The sequence below is a fragment of the Adiantum capillus-veneris genome, chromosome 29 (genome assembly GCF_014529385.1).
Source record: "Adiantum capillus-veneris isolate H3 chromosome 29, ASM1452938v2, whole genome shotgun sequence".
Taxonomy (NCBI): Eukaryota; Viridiplantae; Streptophyta; class Polypodiopsida; order Polypodiales; family Pteridaceae; genus Adiantum; species Adiantum capillus-veneris.
In genome coordinates, this window is record NC_140959.1 from 11019795 (window position 1) to 11041177 (window position 21383).

The following is a 21383-nucleotide window of genomic DNA, read 5'->3' on the forward strand; positions in this document are numbered from 1 at the left end:
ATCATTCCCTTCCCCATCTGTGAGCGAGTGGACAAGGCCCCGATTTCTCTTGAGTTTTAGGGCCCTGAAGAAGTGTGCTTGATTGGCCAATGGAAATTCCATGCCCTCAAAAATGCCACAATTCTTGTAAATGTCCAAGCTATACCATGAAAGTTTTATGAATTTTGACGTGTTCTAAGATCAAAGAAACCTAGAAATAACCACATCATGAGAAAATTCTTATGTAGGGAACAATGGGGGAAACATGTTTTGGTGAGTGAAGTCGGATGGGATCTGGATAACCAAGCTCCCATTCCTCATATCATCCTACATAGTTAACCCATAAAAGGAGGGGAAAAGCAAGCAAAGCTTACCAAGTTAAGGACAAAAGAATCACTTTTCTTCAGTGTAGCTATGAATTATTCTAGAAATATGTCATCTGTTTAGATCTCTCTCCCCCACACACATTGATCCTCCCCCAAAAATCCTACAAGAGTTTTCTATACGATACACAAAAATATTAAAGCACCTATGTAAGCAAACAAGATCCTAGGCTCTCTCTATAGATCTCTCTCCCCCACATATCGAGCCTCCCCACAAAATCCAAGAAGAGGACTCTTTTATAGCCATACTATTATGACTCTATACTTGAATTAGCTCTAGGTATTTCTAGACGGTGTCATCTTCACATCCTTGAGTACTTGGATGTTGGACCTTTGATTGCCTCCTCAAGATGGCTCAAGAAAGTTTGCAACTGGAATATGGCTCTATTTCTTCTTGCATATATTAGAAGTGCCCATTATGTATGTATGATTATGATGAGAAGTTCTTTTGCAAATGCCGACATTATATTATTTTCCCCTCAATTTGGTGTCTTTTTTTGTGCTAGTTGAGTTTGTCTTATTATTTGCATCACAACCAATCTAGAATCAATTAATTAGTATAGAAGGCAAAAAATGGTAGACTGATGTTTTTATGGTATACATTACAAGTATTGCTTGCATAATAGCATCAAGTATAAGTTACACAATGCATCGTGCCATTTCCATGAATGAGAAATATAATGTCCCTAGATAACCATTTTCTACAGTTTGTAAGTTTAATATTTAATTGGTGTTTACCCCAAATTTTGAGCGAAATATCCGATAATGTACCCTCAAGAAAAAGCAAAGGTGTTCACTATAAATACCGTTTGATAAATTCTGAGTCAGTATTTGAATCATAAAACACTTCAAAGTTCATTTTCAAAGAATACACCCTTGCATGAATAGCATAATCATTATGAAAGGTAATAGAGTACACTAGTTTCCACAAGATGACGTGTCACAAACATGAATATGAGCAAGCTACAACTTGCAATACTCTCATTGATCTATTTTCTGAAAACAAACCACATTCCACTTTACCTAGATTTTTGTACCCTCCACATACAAGTTTCAAAGCTACCTAAAGAGGAGGCAATGAAAAATATATACTAGATTTTGATAGGTAAGGCATATCCAATATAAGCTGATGCCACATGCCAAAGCTTTCAATAGAAGTACCTTTATCTTTTGCCCTTGTGAGTAGCTAGACTATGCCAATTATAATTATATCATTGAGAGAATGTCTACAATGGCATGCCCTTAATTTTGTTCAAACAACTCTATTCTAAACCATTGTGCCGTTGAAGTTCCTACCCCTCAAAAAGGCATGCTAAATCACTAATTCACTCTATTTGTTTTAAAAAAGGCTTAGGGATAATGCTTGATTCCACCAGCAAATAATTGACTCTTGCTGGCATGCCAAAATCACTCATAAAGCACTCAACACACACAAATATAGAACATAAATTTGTATATCTCTAAATATATAAATATATACTCATGTATGCATATATTTATTTATTTTGTGTGTATGTACCCATCCATATATATATATATATATATATATATATATATATATATATATATATATATATATATAATATATATATATATATATATATATATATATATATATATATATATATATATATATGGTGTGTATGTACCCATCCATATATACATACATACATGCATATACACACACTAGAAGCCCAGAGAGAGAGAGAGAGAGAGAGAGAGAGAGAGAGAGAGAGAGCAAGGCTTCTAGTATTTTTATGGGTTTTTCTTCCCTTTGAAATAGTGTTTCGTGCATAATAGCAATTAAAACGGATTTTTGTATTTTGTCATTTTGTTGTCATCGCTAGTAAAAACAAATTGGGAGCTTTGCATTATGAAGATGCTAGATTATGCCAATTATAATTGTATCATTAAGAGAATGTCTACAATGGCATGCCCTTAATTTTGTTCAAACGACTCTATTCTAAACCATTGTGCCGTTGAATTTCCTACCCCTCAAAAAGGCATGCTAAATCACTTATTCACTCTATTTGTTTTAAAAAAGGCTTAGGGATAATGCTTGATTCCAAATATTAGCAATTTGATCAATAAAATATTGTCAAACATTAGCTCTTTGGCTTCTAGAAAGTGATGGCTGGAGTTTCAACTAGCAAATAATTGACTCTTGCTGGCATGCCAAAATCACTCATAAAGCACTCAACACGTATGACAATAATGGATATTCGAACTTCAATTGATAATTGAACACGAAGTAGCTTTCCAAAATTGTTCCAAGAGATACATAACACTAGTCCTGTTAGAGAATGAGCCACTTTAGTGGCTTTTGGAGACTTTTATTTAAAAATTACCAATAATTGTGAACAAGTCAAAATGGAAAACGGTTTCAAGGAAACACACTCAACTCTTAGTATGAATTGAATAAAATTTGGGAAAAATTGTAACAATTTAGAAGTTTCCCATTTGTAGCTATCTTTAATGATTAATTTTTCCAAACGCACAAAATGTATTATACCATCTCACAAAATATTTTTAAGCATGCTCAAACTTCATTGAAAAATACTTAAGACTTGACAACCATCCAAACTAGGTTGCTATTTTTAAGGTGGTGATTTTTAGAATATTGTAATGTTTTGAATCAAATATGAGCCACAAAGTTGCGTTTGCATTTAAAACACATGCTCAAAAGTTTTGTGAGATTTTGGTGCCATTTGCAGAAGTTATCCTCAAATTACTAAAAACTAGCATGAGCCTCTTTTTTGGCCCAGGCCACTTTTGTGGCCCAAAAAATGAAACCAGTGATAAGGTGTTGAGCATCCACAAAGTTGGCTCATGAGCTAAGTAACACTTGATGTTATCTGTCTCACCTTCAACATTAATGATTCAAAATTAACTCAAGCAACGAGGTGGTTTTTTTGTGAATTTTCTCAAATTGGCACTAATAAAGCATTTTCATGCTCTTTATGTTTGGATCTACTAGTCCTCTTTAGGGATAGAGCATATCCGTATTACAGCATATGGCTTATATGGAAACTCACTTGTCATTAAATAAATGAGTTTTTATCAATTACAACTTTCTCATGAGAAGATGATTTGTCACAGCTTCTTATGATAAATGACAAGCCTACTGAGAGTTTCCAGCAGCTTCAAAGGAAAATTTCATGACATATAGTGTTGCCAACCTTGCATCGGAAAAGCCCTAGATAAAATCTAACCTCTCAATGTTTTCTTTCGACACCTTGATAAAGCTTTTCTTTTTTTTTCGACACACCATAGGGCCCATAGGGGGAGGTGCTTATCCCTTCCAAATATTAGCCATGTTACATGGTCGGGCAAGGGCCGCGTACCATCGAGCAAGAGCCACGCGTAGGCATCACCATGGCCACCTAATTGATGCACCACATGCTGGGAACGACGGAGAGAACTCGTAGCAACCAGCTAGGAACCTCCTCCTCGGGTGACCCACCCGAGGAGGAGGATGCACTCGAGTGTCCAAGGGCAAGAGCCCTAGCAACGTGAACACCAGGTGAGCACAAGGTGTCCCTCTAGAGTGTGACCCAATAGGGGCTTTGAACCCACAACCCGTAGGTTGAGAGGCCAAAGCCTTACCGTTAGACCAACTCTTTGCGGACTGATAAAGATTTTCTTATGCATTAGAGAGAAACAAAGCGTTGCCCTTCATCAACTGTCGATAGATTAACAACTAGCTCCGAAGGTAATGCCATGAATTATGCTTGTTACAGATTTTCCTTGGTTTTCAAGGAAGCAAACTTGCCTTACAGTTCGTCCCCTGAGTTTATGAACGTGGAACCCAACTTCAGGCTGTGCCCACTCTGGATAACACATCGATATAGATATCCCAGTAACCGAGCAATCTTCACCATGTAATTGGAAAACAGTCACCATTGGTCTCCTCAAACGGAAAGTCATTGCTACGGCATGCCTCATCGTGGGTTCGAAGATACTGAAGTCGATTCTGTACACCAATTGCAATCATAGCACAATGAACATTCCTGCCACAATGGAGTTGTTCAGGAAATCTATTCACATCTTAAGGGCTCCATCTATCTGGTAAGATCTTTCATTAAGTTTAGCCACAAGCCTATCTGGCATAATCTAATTGTGAAGGCAAAGTTTAGTCGTATTATTCTGCCTGATTGTTTGATGTATTTCAAGAATGAACAGACAACACGAAAAAGACTCATTCTATTTCCATTCGGACCCTAGGAGTTGCGTATATGACAGTGGATCACATAACGTAGCAGCCGTAGTGGCCATGAAAAACTTGAACCACTTGAAAGCAAAAGCCAATATCATATCATATCAGTTTGACATTTTAGAAAGGTTGCGCCATTTGTCCTTCAGATCAACATCAGTTCGACTTGGATGAAACTTTCCATGCCCAAATTCTAAGATACGAGTCCACTGAAAACCCCAGCTGCCGTTATCATGTGAGAATCTCTTCACACCTTCCTGTATCACAAAAGAACTCAAAAATTGAAAACCAGATTGCTTTATGTATGGAACGGCATAACTTGAAACTGAAAGAGGAGAAAAAACACATACCCTTAGAGCATTTTCCTCCTCTTTTGTCCACTGAAGACGCTTCCTTCGCATGCCCGGGATGATTCGATTACCTCTGCCATATGACATCGAAGTACACTTAGATTACATGCTGTGTAAAAACACGGAAAAAGACAACCTTTACGAAAGCCAATGAATTACCTGAAGTAAAGCCTTGGATCTTTTTTGGGCTTGGGACTCTCAGGTTTCCTGCTTTCACTATCCTCTTCAAGATCACCATCATGCCCATCTCCATCTCCAACCTGTCCTTGTATATTCACCTGCTCCATAAGGCTACCTGCCTGGTTTGTAAGACCTGCTTTTGATGGAGAGGTTACATTTCTATGCCCCTGCTCAGTGGTCTTATGTGTTTCTGCTGAGGGTTCTGTGAAAATCTCTAATTTGCCACTACAAACTGCCTGCTGCTTGAGGTCATCCGTCGTCTCTCTCTTTTGGCCATCCTGCTCCAAAGCCATATCTGAACTTCGCGTACATGACTGGCGTGCAGGTCTACCACCCTTGGAGGAAATATCAACCCACGCTTCATTAGGATCCATTGAGGTACTTCGTCTACAAGAAGCAGAAACTTTCTTTGAGGTGTCTTTTGATGGACTGCTTGCAATTTTACTTGCGTATCTCTTTTGTGTTAATTTCCTATCCAAATCTTGCTGGCCATATCCAGACTTTATTTTATCTATGAACTCTCTCCCAGTGTTTTGCTCAGATGTAATCTTGGAACTACTTGGACATTGCTTGCCATTAGCTACTCCCTCCACAGCTGCCATAAATTGTAGCACTCGCTTTCTGGCTGCTGATTCTTCCTCTTTAGCCTTTGCCACAGCTTCAGCCGCCCGTTTCTGTGTACATAAAGGGCAAAACCAATCTTCCTCAGTAAAAGTTTTGGCATCATAGCCCAGGCATTTCCTGTGCACAGCAATGGGGCACCCATCACAGCAAAGCAATCGTCCACCCTCTTTGCATTTGTGACAGAACTCCTCATGGCCATCACTGCCCAGATTCACAAACTCTACACTCAAAGAGTCACCTGCTATCTCTATGGGTACTTTCTTACTGTCACCCCTTGAACTGGGCTCTTGAATACCTTTCTCCCGAATAGGTTTCAAAGGACTGGTGGATGTTATTGCTTTGCCATTCTGGTCTCTTTGTCGCAACTCTGGATGCTCAAAAGTCATTTTCTTTGTTGCTCTTTTGCTTTCACTTGAAATGGGAGCAAAATTTCTTTTTCTCGTTGCTCGACGGGCATTGTTTTCTAAGCCAATGCTGGCGAAGTCTGTTGCCGCTGAATCTTTGAGATGAGTCTCATCAGCTTCCTGAAGTTTTGTGCAAAAATTGTACCAAATGTTTGTATTAGTATCAACATACTTCGCAACATTTGCCTCGAAATTTGAAAAAGACTGAACTCAAAACCTCTGATTCAGCATTTGAGTTTCGACCCCCAACAATAGTTTGGTCCTCGCTGCTGATAGAATTCTTCTGTCCATCTGCAGAATGAAAATCTTCTTGGCTCTCTTCCTTTTCAGATGCAGGCTTGCCATTTGATTCTGCTGAAACTGGATATGTGCCATTAAAAACATCCTGTAAAAGCTGGAGCCAAAACAATTTTAACTTCCAGATACCAACTGATATGAACCCATTCAGTCACAATAAGGTAGAAAAATCTAAGGAGAGAGGAGATGAGAGTGAACTATTTCCAACTATACCTACTCTATGCGAGAGACTTATACCAGCTCTCTCAGAGACATGGATCATGAAGTCAACAAACACATAACTTTATCTGCCTAACAACAGAGTCTAAGCTTTCCATTCCTGAAAGAAGCAAACACAACAAGAAGACCTTCCTAGAGAATGCAAGCTTCCTTGTGACTTCTTAACATCAAATTGTGTGATTGCACTGCATATACTTTTGAGTCAAAAGAATCTAGTCTCCAAGTAATTTAGAGGTTCACGGAAAAAACAAAATTGATACAGAGGTAAGAAAACTTGCAAGCACTGTGCACACAGTTGACAAGACACTGACAGCACAAATGAGAGCTTCCAGCCCAATAAATGAAATTGCCGGTCAGCACATCCACAGCACTACATTCATCTCCTTGGTACATAATAATCAACAAAGCGCTTTGATTGCATCTATGCTTCAAACATTAAAGCAGACAAAATCAGGACGCACTTCATTACACCATCAGGCATCAAATACTCTGAATGCTTTCCTATATATGTATTATCTTTGTTGAAGCACGGAAGGAGTTTGATGATGAGTTACTGTACCTTGTCCAAAAATGTGTGTCCTGAACGACTTTTCTCAGCACTAATACACTTCAGCAAATCCCGTCGAAGAGCAGAAAGAGCATACGTCTCTAGAATTTCCTGACACTTTCTTTCTCGACTCTGGTCCTGCAGCCACATCCTCACCAATAAATATTGTAGAGTAACATACTACAAAAATCTCTCTCTATCTCTCTCTCTCTCAAAAATGGATCAAGGTTGCCAAGAAAGGAAAAAGCAAGGAAACAACCCCCACACCCACCATCATTAACGTGACACTAGAAAAGGAGCAAAGGAGAGGGATGAGTGCCTTACATGTGAGAATTTCTGGCCTCAAAGACAAACATAATGTGGATGGAAAAGAGCTCATGACTATGATGGGGGTTAATGAGCCGACGCATACGAGACCTTGGAGAGTGGGCAATAAGAAAAGTGGACGCAATGGGAAAACCTCAAAGGAAAGGCCACTTTCCTTCATTTCCCCTCCATGGAAGCGAAGGAATTTTTGAAGAAGAGACCAACTCTAAAGAAGACAGACATCTTTCTTGGAGATGACCTCACGGTTTCACAGATTGTTCATATGCAAAAGGTAATGCCGGATATTAGAGCGGCAAGGGAAAAAGGTAAGATTGTCTTTTACCGAGATGGAAGGGTGGTAATATTGGCGCTTTCAGTTTCAGCCCGCTGTTTTCAGATTTCAGCATCGGCATTTACAGCGCATTGTCGTCGAGTCGTCGTCATCGCCATCCTCACCGACAGTGTCAATGTCCAGCAGAAAGTCAGCGTTTTCCAGATTTCAGCATTTCAGCCCTAGTGTTTTCAGTTTTCAGCCCGTCCCCATCGTTATCAGTATTGTCGTCGACATTGTCGGCAAGTCCATTGCATCTAGACCATTGTACCAAATTTGTGCAATCTATAGCATAGACCTCTCTCGTCATAGAGAGGGGGGTCCTTGGAGGAGGGTTTGAGAACTATCTGGTGTCGTATTATTCTCTCTCTCTCTCTCTCTCTCTCTCTCTCTCTCTCTCTCTCTCTCTCTCTCTCTCTCTCTCTCGGCACTTTCATTCACAGTAGCATTCACTTTGTTTGTGATCATTGCACTCTCTCTAAAAGGAACGGAAGGCTCTCCCTTCCGTAAGTAAAAGGAACCCTTGAGCACAGTTCGAAGCACTCATCTTGAGCAATATCAACATTCACTTCCGCTGCACCTTACATTGGTATCGGAGCTTTTTGGCAGTGTTCTGTATCACTCAAGGAAAGAACCACCAATTTTTTTTTTGCTTGTTTCGATCGCAAGCAACCCAAGTCCACTTGGGCGTGTCGATTCCTAATCGTGTTTTTCAAGAGTGACAGGTAACCCAAGAAAGAAGGGCTTGTCCAGCCTCCCCTTGTTCGTCTTTTCACTCATTGAGAGCGGACCATGCACTTAGCGGCCGGCCAATCGACGTGAGGTGGGAAAAAGCAACTTTGGTGTGAGCCCAAGGCTGCCAAGAGTCGAGCTTGGGTAAGAGAAAAGCCTTCTCAAACACCGATTGCAAGCTAAAGAACTCAAGAACCTCAAAAACCCAAGAACCTCAAGAACCCAAGTTTCTCAAGAACTTAAGAACCCAAAATCTTACTGTATGGTCATCACACGAAGCAGAATGAATACTTTGCCTCAAGGTGATGAGAGTGGAGTGGGCGAAAAAGAAGTTTCTACACCATGAGGATTGTTCCCCGATCCTCCCCCATCCCCATCTATGCCATGGATTGCACCAAATCCTATGGAGGCTTTAGTCAACTCGATGATGGACATGATGCTACAACAAGAGGTGCAACGCGCCACCAGGGATCACGACCACGAAGAAAGAAGGGTAGCTATGGAGCTTCAACACCAGCAAGCACCCGATGTTCAATGCATAACGACCGAAGAAAGGCAAGCGGCTTTGGAATTAGAGCGTGGGGCGCAGAGAGACCAACACATGCAAGAGTTTGTCCTGAAGGTACTCACCTCAAAATCCGAGCCAATCAAGGATGTGGGTTGTTCATCAGGTAGCACAAGTAGAGATGCGGACTCCAACAATCCAATCATTGAGAAGTTGACGTCAGTAAGTATGACAATAAGAAGGATGCTACTGTTATTCATTCTTGGTTGCACCATTTTAATGCTTACTTTGCGACAGCTAAGAAAACAGGGAATAGCAAAGTTTTGACGACAGCCATGTATCTTGCCGGTGATACCATTAATTGGTATCACGAATGGCAAGAGGCACAATTGGCAGCGCACCTAGAGGAAGCTGAGAAAGGCGTGCCCCTTTCTTTCAATTGGGCAGACTTCCAAGACAAGCTCAAGGCACGGTTTATGCCACCTCAGTACTTAGCGCGGTTGAAAGAAGATTGGCGCAATCTCAAGCAAAATGGTATGCCAGTTATGTCTCGGCACCTAATTACGCCAATTGAATTGAAAGAAGATTGGCGCAATCTCAAGCAAAATGGTATGTCAGTTATGTCTCTAACTGTGTTTTGCAGCTCGGCACCTAATTACGCAAATCGGATAATGAGCGCAAAGAGGCATTCCTTTTCGGATTAGACGAGTATATCAAGTTCGATGTCGAAGTACTCGACCCCCTAGATCTGAACAAGGCGGTAGCGATTGCTCTCGCACAAGAGATGATGCACAACAAAGGAAAGCCTAAGGAGAACAAGTCTTCTCACAGTACCTCTCAGACTCCTCAAAACCCACAGAACGGTAAGAACAATGGTAAGAACGGTAACTCTTCTAGCACATCTTCCTCTAATCCTTCGGAAAAGAACTCTCAAAATGAATCTAAGGGTAAAGCTAAAAAACCTGCTAAACCTAAGCTAACCTCATATGAAAAAGCTGCACAAAGAATTATAGGAGGATACATAACGCCAGAAGAACAAATCATTTAGGGAAAGGAAGGTCGATGCTATCAATGTCATGTCAAGGGTCATATAAAGAAGGCATGTCCTAAGACAGTACCACCTAAAGAACCCAAAGCACCGACAATTACCACAAGCACTTTAGTGAACCAATCTCATTCTCCACATGTTTCTGCCACACACATTGATGAGTCTCTCTTTAAATGTTATGGTTATGTGAAGGGTCAGCGTTTTGTCATATTGTTTGATTCAAGCAATATGCATGATGTGATTGGTGACTCTCTTGTAGAGAAAGCCCGCCTAGAGATTAGCCAGACAACTCCTCTCGAGGTGTCGCGCTTCGCTCCTAGTATGGACTCTCTCATTACGTAAGAGTGCCTTGATGTGATATTCACTGTTCAGCAAGCTTCCTTTCGTAGAAAATTTTTTGTGTCTCCTCTCTCAGGATGTGATATGATTTTGGGCATTAGATAGTTTCGTGAGCATAACCCTCTCATTGATTGGGCAGACAATACACTCACTCTAAATGCCAAAAGTGACTCTTCCATGATCCTTCGTGGTGAGGAGGCTCTGCATTCTTTACCTCTCATTTCTCATGTGTAGGCGAAGCGTGAATTACGAAGAGGAGCACAAGCGCCATTCATCTATGCCTCTCCAGTGACTCAAGAGCCTAAAGGCTCTAGACAGGTAATCAGCTTTGTTTACCAAGTATGAGCACCTCTTTTTGCAGGATGATCTTCCACCCCGTCTCCCTCCTGAGCGGCCGAAGGACCATCGCATCAAACTCACGGAGAGGGCATAGCCAGTCAGTAAGGCTCCCTACAGTTTGAACACCCAAGAAGAAGAATTAGAGCGGAAACTCACGGAGTTGGTGGCCAAAGGATTCATGCGATGGCAGCTTTTGGACATGAAGCTTTTGAGTTTGAAGGCCATGGGCCTATAACTATGAACCCTGGGCCACTCTTCCACTCACTTATTGCTAACGAGCAACTGAGCAGAGAGGACCCTCGGTCTTTGTACTTTGCTCAAGCATTAATATAAAAATAATAACCGAAAGAGGCGCCAGACTTTGCAGGAACGCTCACCACACTATCTAGTCATCTTATTCATTCAAAATTCATCATTCCTATCTTGATTGGATTCATTCTTGAGCTGTCATTGCTCCCAGTTGCATTCATATGCAAATTCGTCACCTGTCATATGTACACAAATAACAAGATCTTCCAAAAAAACATTCATTTTACATAAATCAGTCATCTTCGGAAATTTTTTATTTCAAAGTTCTTCATTCATTAAGTCATAAAGCAAAATACTGTCAGCACATCAGTATCCCTTTCAGTTTCCTTTCTAATATTTATTCTGAAGCAAGTATCTTCTCTCCCAATTCTATTTCAGTTTGTTGGTCGTTCTCATTCTTGTGCCTTTTTGGAGCACTACACAGATATATGTCCTTGTTCCCCACAACCAAAGCACTTCCCTGCTTTGAGGTATTCGGCTTTCTGTTCCTCTATCAGTCGTGGACCTGTATCTTTCTTTCCTCTTCTTCCATCATCATTTGTCCAAAGTTGATCTATTGGATAAGTCAAGTTACATGAATGCATAGGAAACCCTTGCTTAGAATGTCCCATCAGTTGTTGTATGCACTCAGATTTTTGTAATAAGCAGCTCTTTGGGAAGTCCACAGTAAAATTGCTTGATTTGCTGCTTAAAACTGATCGTTTTAAAAGTTGAGGTAGGTAGAAAACATCCCAAAATCTCTCGCAACAAATATTTAGAGTATCTAGATGCCTTGGCCATCCGAAGATGATTCCAAGCAGTAATCATGTCAAGTTCGTACTCTTGAGTGAGCCATGAGGAAATAAACAGTCTCTTGAACTTTAGCCACTTTGTCGGTGCTTCTTTTCGTAACAGAAGAGTGGACCACCATGTCCGTGCATTAGCTTTCATCTAAACTTGAGTGCTCTGAATAGCACCCTCCATAGAAAGCTATGTCAAACTATTGAATAAAAGCGAGAGTCTTGTCAGCATCTCGAAAACCTGAGGAAAAGGTATCAAATGTTATTGCTTGTCCACCCTCCTTGAATTCTTTGGTCTTCTTGCTCTTATCTTCAAGATAGTCGTATTGATTGGCTCTATAGAAATGCTTCCTCTTTGAATAAAACATTTGGTCATCACAATTTGAACTCTTAGAAGAGGATGAATCCTCCTCATAACTGTCAGGAAATTTCCGAGATCTTTCAATGGGATCTTCTTTTCTTGGCCTTCTTATTCTTTCATCGTTTCTTGCCCTTTCTGTCCTCATCACTGGAATCAAAAGAGGAAGAGCTACCGGAACTATCAAAAGAAGATGAGGACAAACTAGATACACCCTCGAAGCGTACACGCTTCTTGGTTTTTCGTGCATTTGCAAAAGAAGACTGTCACCCCAATAAGCAGGTTAGTCTGTTCCCTTGCTACGTCTCTTTAAATTCTTCGTCGTCTTCAATATTTGGTTGACTTCTCGTTCGATCACATCATCAAGTTCATCTTCAGTGTACATTTGCGGGGCGGGTGGTTTCTATAAAGGTGAGCTGATAGCTGTACGCCACCGAGTGTGCACTTCGTCGATCGGATGCTTGGTCAAAAATTGTGCATATTGAGGATTCTTCGAATACTGGAGCATCTGCTTAGCACAAGCATCAATTTGTTGTTGACGCTGCATCTCCATTCATTCATACTCCGTAGGCCGTGGTGACCCGTACTCTCATTCCGAATCGTCAGGAGCCAGTCGTCGTTCATCTGAATTTTCCATACTTTTACCCGATCCGGAGTTCTCGAGTGGGTTTATCTAATTCTTGTGGGACTCGTCGCTTGTGTGTTGCGGTAAAAAGGATCGGAGTTCTCGGTGGAAGGAAAATCGATTGTGCTCTGATACCACTGTAACAGACTTGGACACCCCAAATCAGAAAATTGGCACGACACACCATGTATTCACTTATAACACACGTCACAAATTTAATCACAATTGGATTGCACATTTCCAATCACATTCTTCAGCAAGTTCAACGAGATCGCTGCTGCTACAGCTTACGCTACGCATCTTCTACCCGCAACCCTGCACCCTCCTCCCCTCACCTTGCGCGCCAAGCCTGCACCGCGCTCCCTAGCCAGTGCGTGTGTTGTTTCCACGTGCGCAACCTGCCTTATTCACCCAGCCCGCCAGCCCCCTTTCCCCTCCTTGTGCTGCTTTCGGCAGTACGCCACCCCTCCTCTCCCGCCTCGCGCTGCCCTTGGCAGCCCGCGAGCCCTTCCCGCCTAGCTCTCCCTCGACTTGCTCACCCATCTCCGTTATTGTGGGCTGATTTGCAGCCTTTTGGCAAAGGAGTGGACACATTCGCCCCCTCCTCGACAACAACAAACACACAATGGCGGCCTCTGCTCCACCATAGAGGGGCTCCTCATAAGCCCCCTCGCCCGACCCTACAGAGCCGACCCTTCCACTTGCTCTTTCGCCAGAAGAGCAAGCGAGCTTGATGGTCGAGGTGGAATGCTTGCAAGCCTCCTCGGTTATCTGCAAGATTATTGGCACTCGACCCAATCGAGCTTTACTTCAGGCCCGACTCCTCTCCGATGTGGGCAAGTGCCAAGATCACAGATGTCGAGATCCTTGGGAGACGTATTATCAGATAGAGTTCGAGTCTCCAAAGATGACGGCCAAGGTGATATCGTTGAGTTGGATCGAGCTTCCTTCAAACGATGGCATCACGGTTTCGACCCTACTACAGATGTGCTTGAGGAGGGGGCCGATTTGCCTATCTCGGTCTGCTTCCCACGCCCGAGGAGAGAGTACCTCCCTCTTCTCCCAGGATTGGTCCCATGTTCGGGACAATTCTGGAGTCACCTAGCACTACAGCTTCAATTGTGGCCAAGGCCGCAGGTTTACCTATTGTGCGAGTTCTTGTTTGATGTAAGGTGCAACGGAATGAATGTTGTATTTTCTCAAGATTAGTGATCTTTATTGCTCAAGGTTCCTTTTAGTTCTTAGGGAAAGAGAGAGCTTTCAATCTTATGGAGAGTGCTGCGGTCACGAACAAAGTGAGTGGATATTGTGCGTGCAAGTGAATCAGACTGAGAGAAGGAGAGAGAAGAGATATGACACCGAGAGGTTGTAAAACCCTCCTCCGAAGGCCCCACTCTCGTCGGCGAGAGTGGTCTACTTTGATTGCACAAAGGTGTACAATGCGTATGCAATGGACTGATGCAATGGGACTATACCGATGACGACGACGGTGATGACGACGACGACTTGATGGCTGAAATCTGGGATCTTTTATTTGCTGATTTTCATGGTCTTCTTGGTGGCTGAAAGTGACTGTTTTGGCTGCGTTTTGATGGCTGAAAATGGGGAAGCATCTGCAACCTTCTTTGGGGGAATCTCCTACTTTGCTAACTGCTGAAAACCTGTGTTTTCTTCAAGGCTGAATCTCTGCTGTAAAAACGCTGAGGCTGCAGATATCCTAGCGTTAGTAATGGGCTGAAAACGCGGGAAAAAACTGAGGTCCTGCTGCTGGTTTGGGCTGAGGATCAAAAACGCTGGACTGTTCCTGTTCTTGCCAAAAACGTCGGGCTCTGTAGGACTTATTTGGCTGCGTTTTTAGAGGGGTTTGCACCTGCTGAAAACGCTGCATATGCTGAGGTGCCAAGCTGTGGAAAACGCTGGATTATGCAGGTCTATGGGACGCTGAAAAACGATGGTATGCAGCTCTCCTAGCGTTAGTGGTTGATGGTAAAAACGCTGGAATGCAGGGACAGAAACGCCAGCATATAAGGGTGATGGCGATGCTATGATGGGGCTGATCTGCAAGGGTTCAAAAACGCTATGCCTTTGGGCTGATCTGCTGGTGGGACTATCGCTAGAAGGGGGGAGAACTTCAAGGCGAGGATGCTCTATGAAAAACGCCACGGGGATGGGAGGTATGGCGAGGCTACGTGCTGATGGGGGGGTTCTGCTGAGAAGTTGCCTGTTGAGCGGGAAGCTCCTGCTTCCTCTTCTGCCAGAACGTGCTAACTTGGGTTTGCTTATATATTAACTTGGCAAAATTTCCCTACCTACTTTTGTTGGAAAGTCACTTAAAAATAATAAGTGAAAATAACCAAAAATAGGAAAATAGGCTAAATGCACTGGAAAATTTCCCTAACTAATACTAATGGATTCTAATGGGAATTCCGATGATCATGCTGTGTGCAACCGGAGGATATGCATCTATGCTAAGTGACTGGGCATGCACGGTCTACGAATAGACTCACAAAAGTGCCAGATCACTGCTAATCTAGACTTGACTAAACTGACTGAACCCTGCTGTGGTGTAGCTTGTCCACGGACACATAGGGTTGGGATGTGTCACGTGACATCCCCTCCTTTTCAAAGTGAGGTACTGGTACCAAACTGTATGGCGTTGAGGGAGATCGCCAACAGCATCCGGACTCCTGGAAGGGACTCTTCGCCTGCCCACTCTGATGTGTGGGTCGTGCGGTACTTGAACTTCATAAAGGTTTGCAACGCTTGCTTCTTTGGGCCGCGCCGAAAGCAACACAGAGTCTTTGATAGCTCCTTCCTTGCTTCAACTTCGTCGAGTATCCTGCTTCTTTCGTCTTCAAGAATCTCCATGGCTGAAAATTCCTGAAACCATCTCCAACACAAAACCATGAACATACCCATTCTAGGTAAAGTGAAGGAAAAAAATCTTGTCTTCTCTAAAGACTGTGTATGCAATGTAGATGAACATAGAGACGGAGTGACAACCCATTCATCAAACACATGCAAACAATGCGCTCGAATCTTTTTTGTTTGATCGAAATCAATCAACTGTGGCAAATCACAATGGAAATGCCCATGTTTGGTGCTCATACAATCATGTGCTCGTTCGGAAACTATGTCATGCCAAGAAAGAGACATGGAATGCGACTTCCTTACATACAAACTTTTCAACTTTTCATGAACAATCTGCATACATTCGTGCTCATCCATGATAGAAACGTGCTCAACATACAATATGACATGCCTAGTAAAAGGGATCACATAACGATGCTGACTAAAATACAAGAAACCTTCACGAATGAAACACTCGAACAATGCGTGCGTATCAATCATGCGAACACATAATACTTCCTGTGATGGCTCTTTGGACCAAGGCTCGAGAGCCAAGATCGCTTCTTCGGGATCCATCAAATCTTCTTGTGGGGGATCTGTTGACCTCGACTCGAAGGCCAAGATCGATTCTTGGTGATTGATCGAATCTACAACGAGGTTAGCTTCGCTAGAAAAAGCACCAACTAACACATTATCCTTGTGAACAATCACATCTTCATGCAACTCATCATGCTTGTGAGAAAGCACATCTTGATCATGCAAATCATCATGCTTGTCTTTATCATCCAAATCATCATGCAAATCATTATCCATCAAATCATCATGCGTCTCACAATCATGCAAATCCTGTGTGTCGTGCTGTGGAGAAAAAGAGACTGAGAGAGTCTCGTTATCCCGAATCCTTTCAACCTTGTCCTACATATTAGCAATGAGAGATGGAGAAGGAACAATATCCTCTCCATGAAAGACAATAGGAGAATCACTGTTGGCATTGATAGTTATAGTGTTAGCCTTAAATTTCATGAGAGCATCATTATCACGAAACCATCGAATACCCAAAATCATATCACATTCTGAGAGAGGAGAAACAACAAATCTCTAGTGAAGGCAGTCTGTTGAATTGCAAACAACACATCAAGGCATTCCTCGGTGATGAGAGCGTCCATACCAGGACGAAAGCCAAAGACCTCGATAGGAGATCTCGGACTAACCTCGAGGCGGGCTCTCTCAACAAGAGAGGAAATGATCACATCATGCATACTACCTGGGTCAAACAATATGACAAAACGATGCCCCAACGTACGACCATAACATTTAATGAGGGAATCATCAATGGGAGGGTCCTGAAAAAGGGCACATTCCTGTTATCATTCATTGCATTGACAGATGTAGTGGGTGCTGTGGGTTCTTTAAATTCATTCGATTCAAGCTTAGGACATGTTCGTTTTATGTGACCCTTAATGTGACAATGAAAACAACGACCTTCCTTAGAATAAGTTCTTTGTTCTTCCGAAGTGATGTATCCTCCTACAATTCCTTGTGCTACCTTTTCATATGGAGTAAGCTTAGGTTTAGCAATTGTGTTAGCCTTACCCTTAGATTCATTGGAAGAATTCTTTGATGAGAGACTGTTGGAAGATAGGTTAGAAGAGTTATCATTCTTACCATTCTTACCGTTCTTACCGTTCTGAGAAGTCTACGAGGTACTTATGAAAGTCTTGTTCTCCTTAGGCTTCCCCTTGTTGTGCTTCATCTCCTGTGCGAGAGCAATCGCTACCGCCTTGTTGAGATCGATTGGATCGAGTACCTCGACATCGTACTTGATATACTCGTCCAATCCAAAGAGAAAAGCCTCTTTGCGCTCTTCATCCGACATGCGTAATTGGGTACCTAGCTGCAAAACACGATTAGAAAAAGACATAACCGGCATACCATTTTGCTTGAGAGTGCGCCAATCGTCCTTCAATCGTGCAAGGTACAGAGGTAGCATAAACCGTGCCTTGAGCTTGTCTTGGAAATCAGCCCAACTAACAGAGGGGCGTGAAATCGTCGGCTACCTCTAGGTGCGTGGCTAGCTGTGCCTGTTGCTAATTGGACTATTTTCTTATTTTTAATGATTAATCTCTTTTTTAGAATATTTGATTGTGTGCACTAAGAACTGTTAAAAGATTGTAGCTACAGGAACTGCCATCAAGAACGGACAACTCTGATGTGTCATTTGAAGGGTGACGGTAAACATCGCGAAGGAGTTTCCGCAAGTTCGGTGGAAAGGGCTGGGTTACGAGTGCCCCTGATGCGTCACATGATGGGTGACGGGTGCATCAGTAAGGGGGCATTCCGTAAGCTAAAGAGGAAATCCGAACTGAGTAAGAAAATACGCGTAAGAACGTAAGCACAAGAATAAAGATGGGTTCAATGAAGCTTTTTACGAAAAGCAGGAACATTCGCGGGAGGGCAGATGTTTTCCCGCGAGGAGTCTGTGTCTGCATTGCATCTGTGCCGTGTCCTGCACCCGGAGACGCCTGGAATGTAGCATTGTTTTCACTAACTGAGTGAGTTTTTAAAGTTTGAACAGGTTCACACTTTATTTTATAAAGTGGCCGGTCACTTTTAAGTGACCAGCCCTTTTATTAATAAAATAAAGCAAGGCTCTTATTAAAAAAAAAGCCAGCGCTAAAAGCTACGCAGGGGGCTGAAATCTGCGATTTCTCTCTCTCCTCTCTCTAAAAAGCGCCAGCACCAACGATCTCTCTCTCTCCTCTCTCTAGGGCGCCAGGGCTCTGCTTTTTCGGCTGCTATTCCCGCCGGGTGCAAGGGCCTAAAAAAGAGCAGCAAGCGTTCAGTTGTTGACATGCCGGAAGCAGCAGAAAGTGCTAGCGCTGGGATTCTGGAGTAGAGGCTAGCGACGGAAATTGCAACTGTTCGTGTGACGACTGAGTACGGAGGTCGTTTCTCCGAGCAAGGAGCGACAGGTATAAGGTGTTGATACACATTGAGAATTGTTGCTTTGTGTGGTTTGTTTTGCAAGAACCTCCCGTCTTACGGGAAAGCCCCTCACGGGAAGTACGGCTTTACGCCTAAGTCCCTTACGGGAAAGTACGGCTTTGTGCCCAAGCCCTTTACGGGAAAGCACGACCTTCGGGTCTAAGATTACAGAACGGAGGGGTTTCCTCGGGTTCTCGTGCTTGTATAAGAATTCTCCCTAAATAAAGAATACTCTTAACAGGGGGGGACCAGCCTATCTTCTGGTCCCCAATACTGTGTCGATCTTCTCCCTTCTCTCATGTTTGCAAAGTATTATATTTTTCAGATTTCTAAGTGCTCGTGTACGCTCCCGTATTGTGACACTGGTATCAGAGCTCGGACTCCTCTCTTTCTCTGCAAAGGACGGTTCCGGGAAGAACGGGAAGAACCATGTCGGGCCAAGGGAGAAGCGTTGAAGAGGAGCTTCAACAAGTGCAAGCTCAGCTTGCGGATTTGCAACAAATCTTACTATTGCCAGATGTCCAAAAGCTCTTGGGCGGAATGAAGAAAACGAATGGAACCGATGCATCCAGGCATCAAGACAACACTGTTGGCGTGAGACCACAGGAGGAAAGAGAAGAAGAACGTGCCCAGGTGCACAAAGGATCTTCGGATCGGAATGAACAAGGAAAAAGCGCTCTCTTTGCTAGACGAGAGCAAGGACATCTCTATCTCATCTCCATCTTACTCTCCTGATTACACTTCTACTTCTCGATCATCTCGTCAGAAGAAGGAAGCCGCTACTACTACTTCCCTACATCAACCTAAAGATAAGCCTCGATTCAAGAAGCATGGTCGCAAGTCTCAACATCGCATGCGCGTCTTCAAATCGGGTGACAAGGACATCAAGTTCGAAACCTACAACGGACGGAGAGACATCTCCAAAGCACTGTCCTTCATCAGATAGTTTGAAGTCGCCTTTACCAATGGGCACTTCACAGAAAGATCCAAAGTACGCCATGTGGGGATGCACATCAAGGAAACGGAAAGTAATTGGTGGTTAGCCAAGATTCTGGAAGGTTCTCAGGCCAGAACTTGGGAGAGCTTCAAATCTGAATTTTATGAACAATTTCTTCCACCTGACTTCGAGCAGGACATACGGAAGGAATGGAATGGCTTGCCCAGAAGGAACATGAAAGAGTAACGACCTATGTGGACAAGTATTGGTTGGTTCTTCTGAAGGTCACTCCCTTCATGAAGATTGCCGACGAGGAAAAGAAATGAAAGTTCGAAGCGGGTCTCCAACCGCAGCTTCGAAAGAGTATGAAAGTGTATCCGCGTGACACTCTTCAGAGGATGATGGAGTCAGCAATCATTGCTGAGGATTTGCACTCAACTGGGACACCCAGAAAAATGGAGCATAGCACTTACCGTGCAAGACAAAGAGGGGTCTACGATGATCAAGGGAGCCAAGGAAGAAAACGTCCTCCATCTAGGGACTATGATCATTCTAAGAAGCCAGAGGGCAATGGCAAGCGAACTAAGTATCTTTCTCCTACTCAACTTCAAACTTTCAGAGAGGAAGGAAGATGCTTCTACTGTGGTGAGAAAGGACATATGAAACCGGATTGCCCGCTAAAGCAGCAACGGCAAGAACAAGCCTCTACGAGACAAGAGAAAGCAAGGAAGGAACCCGCTCCACCAAGCTCGAACTCAATTCCAGATGTTCAAGGGAACACAGAAACGGAGAAAGGAAAGCGTCAACTTCTGAAGGGCTGGGGGTCTTTGAACAACCAGCAAGTACTGATTCTTTATGATCCAGGATCCACGCATAACTTCATCTCCCTGGACACTGCGGAACGTTTGTGCCTCACACCGGCTCAGCTTGGCACACCGGTTACATCCGGATCAGCATTCGAGGGGTTGACAACCAATGCAACTCCCGTGCAAGGACAGCTCAATCTTCGGATTGGCGAGTACAAGGACCGCGAATCATTTTTGATGGCACCCATCGAGGGATGTGATATCATCTTGGGTATGCCATGGCACTTCCACATGACACCTATTCCCGATTATGTGGAAAAGACCCTCACTTTTGATCATGGGGGTAAGAAAGTAATGATTCATGCTGATGCAGGAGATTGGCAGTTCCCAATTGTAAGCCATATCTCCATTAAGAAAGAAATGAAGAAGTGTGTTTCTGCTTACTTGATTTTTGTACGTGAGAAGGCTAAAACTAGTAGGGACTCTCTCTCTAGTCTGGAAATTAAGCGTCTTCAATTTATTGAAAGGTACAAAGATTGTTTCACGGAAACACTTCCGGATGAACTCGCTCCGGTACGCTAGGAAGATCACCGCATAGATCTCATACCGGGTAGCTCGCCTCTCAATCAACCCCCTTATCAAGTGAGTCTTGCTCAGCAAGAGGAAATTTTGAAGCAAGTCAACGAGCTTCTAGAGAAAGGGTTAGTACGGCCAAGTGCTTCAACCTATTGCTCTCCAGTTCTATTGGTGCAGAAGAAAGATGGCACGTTTCGAATGTGCATAGACTATCGGTCTTTAAACAAGATCACAATCAAGAATCGCTTTCCGATCCCTCGGATTGATGATATACTTGATAAGTTGCAAGGTGCAAGTGTCTTTAGTCGCATAGATTTAAAGAGTGGGTATCATCAGATACGGATCGCCCCTGAAGATGTCCA

The 21383-nt window shown here is 43.1% G+C and overlaps 1 protein-coding gene across 3 annotated transcripts in view; it reads right to left on the minus strand.

The window, feature by feature from the left end:
- Positions 1 to 4493: 4493 nt before the first annotated feature.
- The window catches only part of LOC147418754 (uncharacterized), a 121550-nt gene continuing 104660 nt past the window's right edge, over positions 4494 to 21383 (minus strand). For 2 of the 3 annotated variants that reach the window (XM_086505945.1, XM_086505947.1), the window contains 5 exons: positions 7209 to 7334; positions 6351 to 6527; positions 5085 to 6253; positions 4926 to 4998; positions 4494 to 4832 (listed from right to left, as the gene is read on the minus strand). In XM_086505945.1, the coding sequence (XP_086362071.1) occupies positions 4683 to 4832; positions 4926 to 4998; positions 5085 to 6253; positions 6351 to 6527; positions 7209 to 7334 (1695 nt within the window). In that variant the 3' untranslated portion in view covers positions 4494 to 4682. The remainder of the gene's footprint in view (positions 4833 to 4925; positions 4999 to 5084; positions 6254 to 6350; positions 6528 to 7208; positions 7335 to 21383) is intronic. The other variant, XM_086505946.1, reaches the window with a different exon arrangement.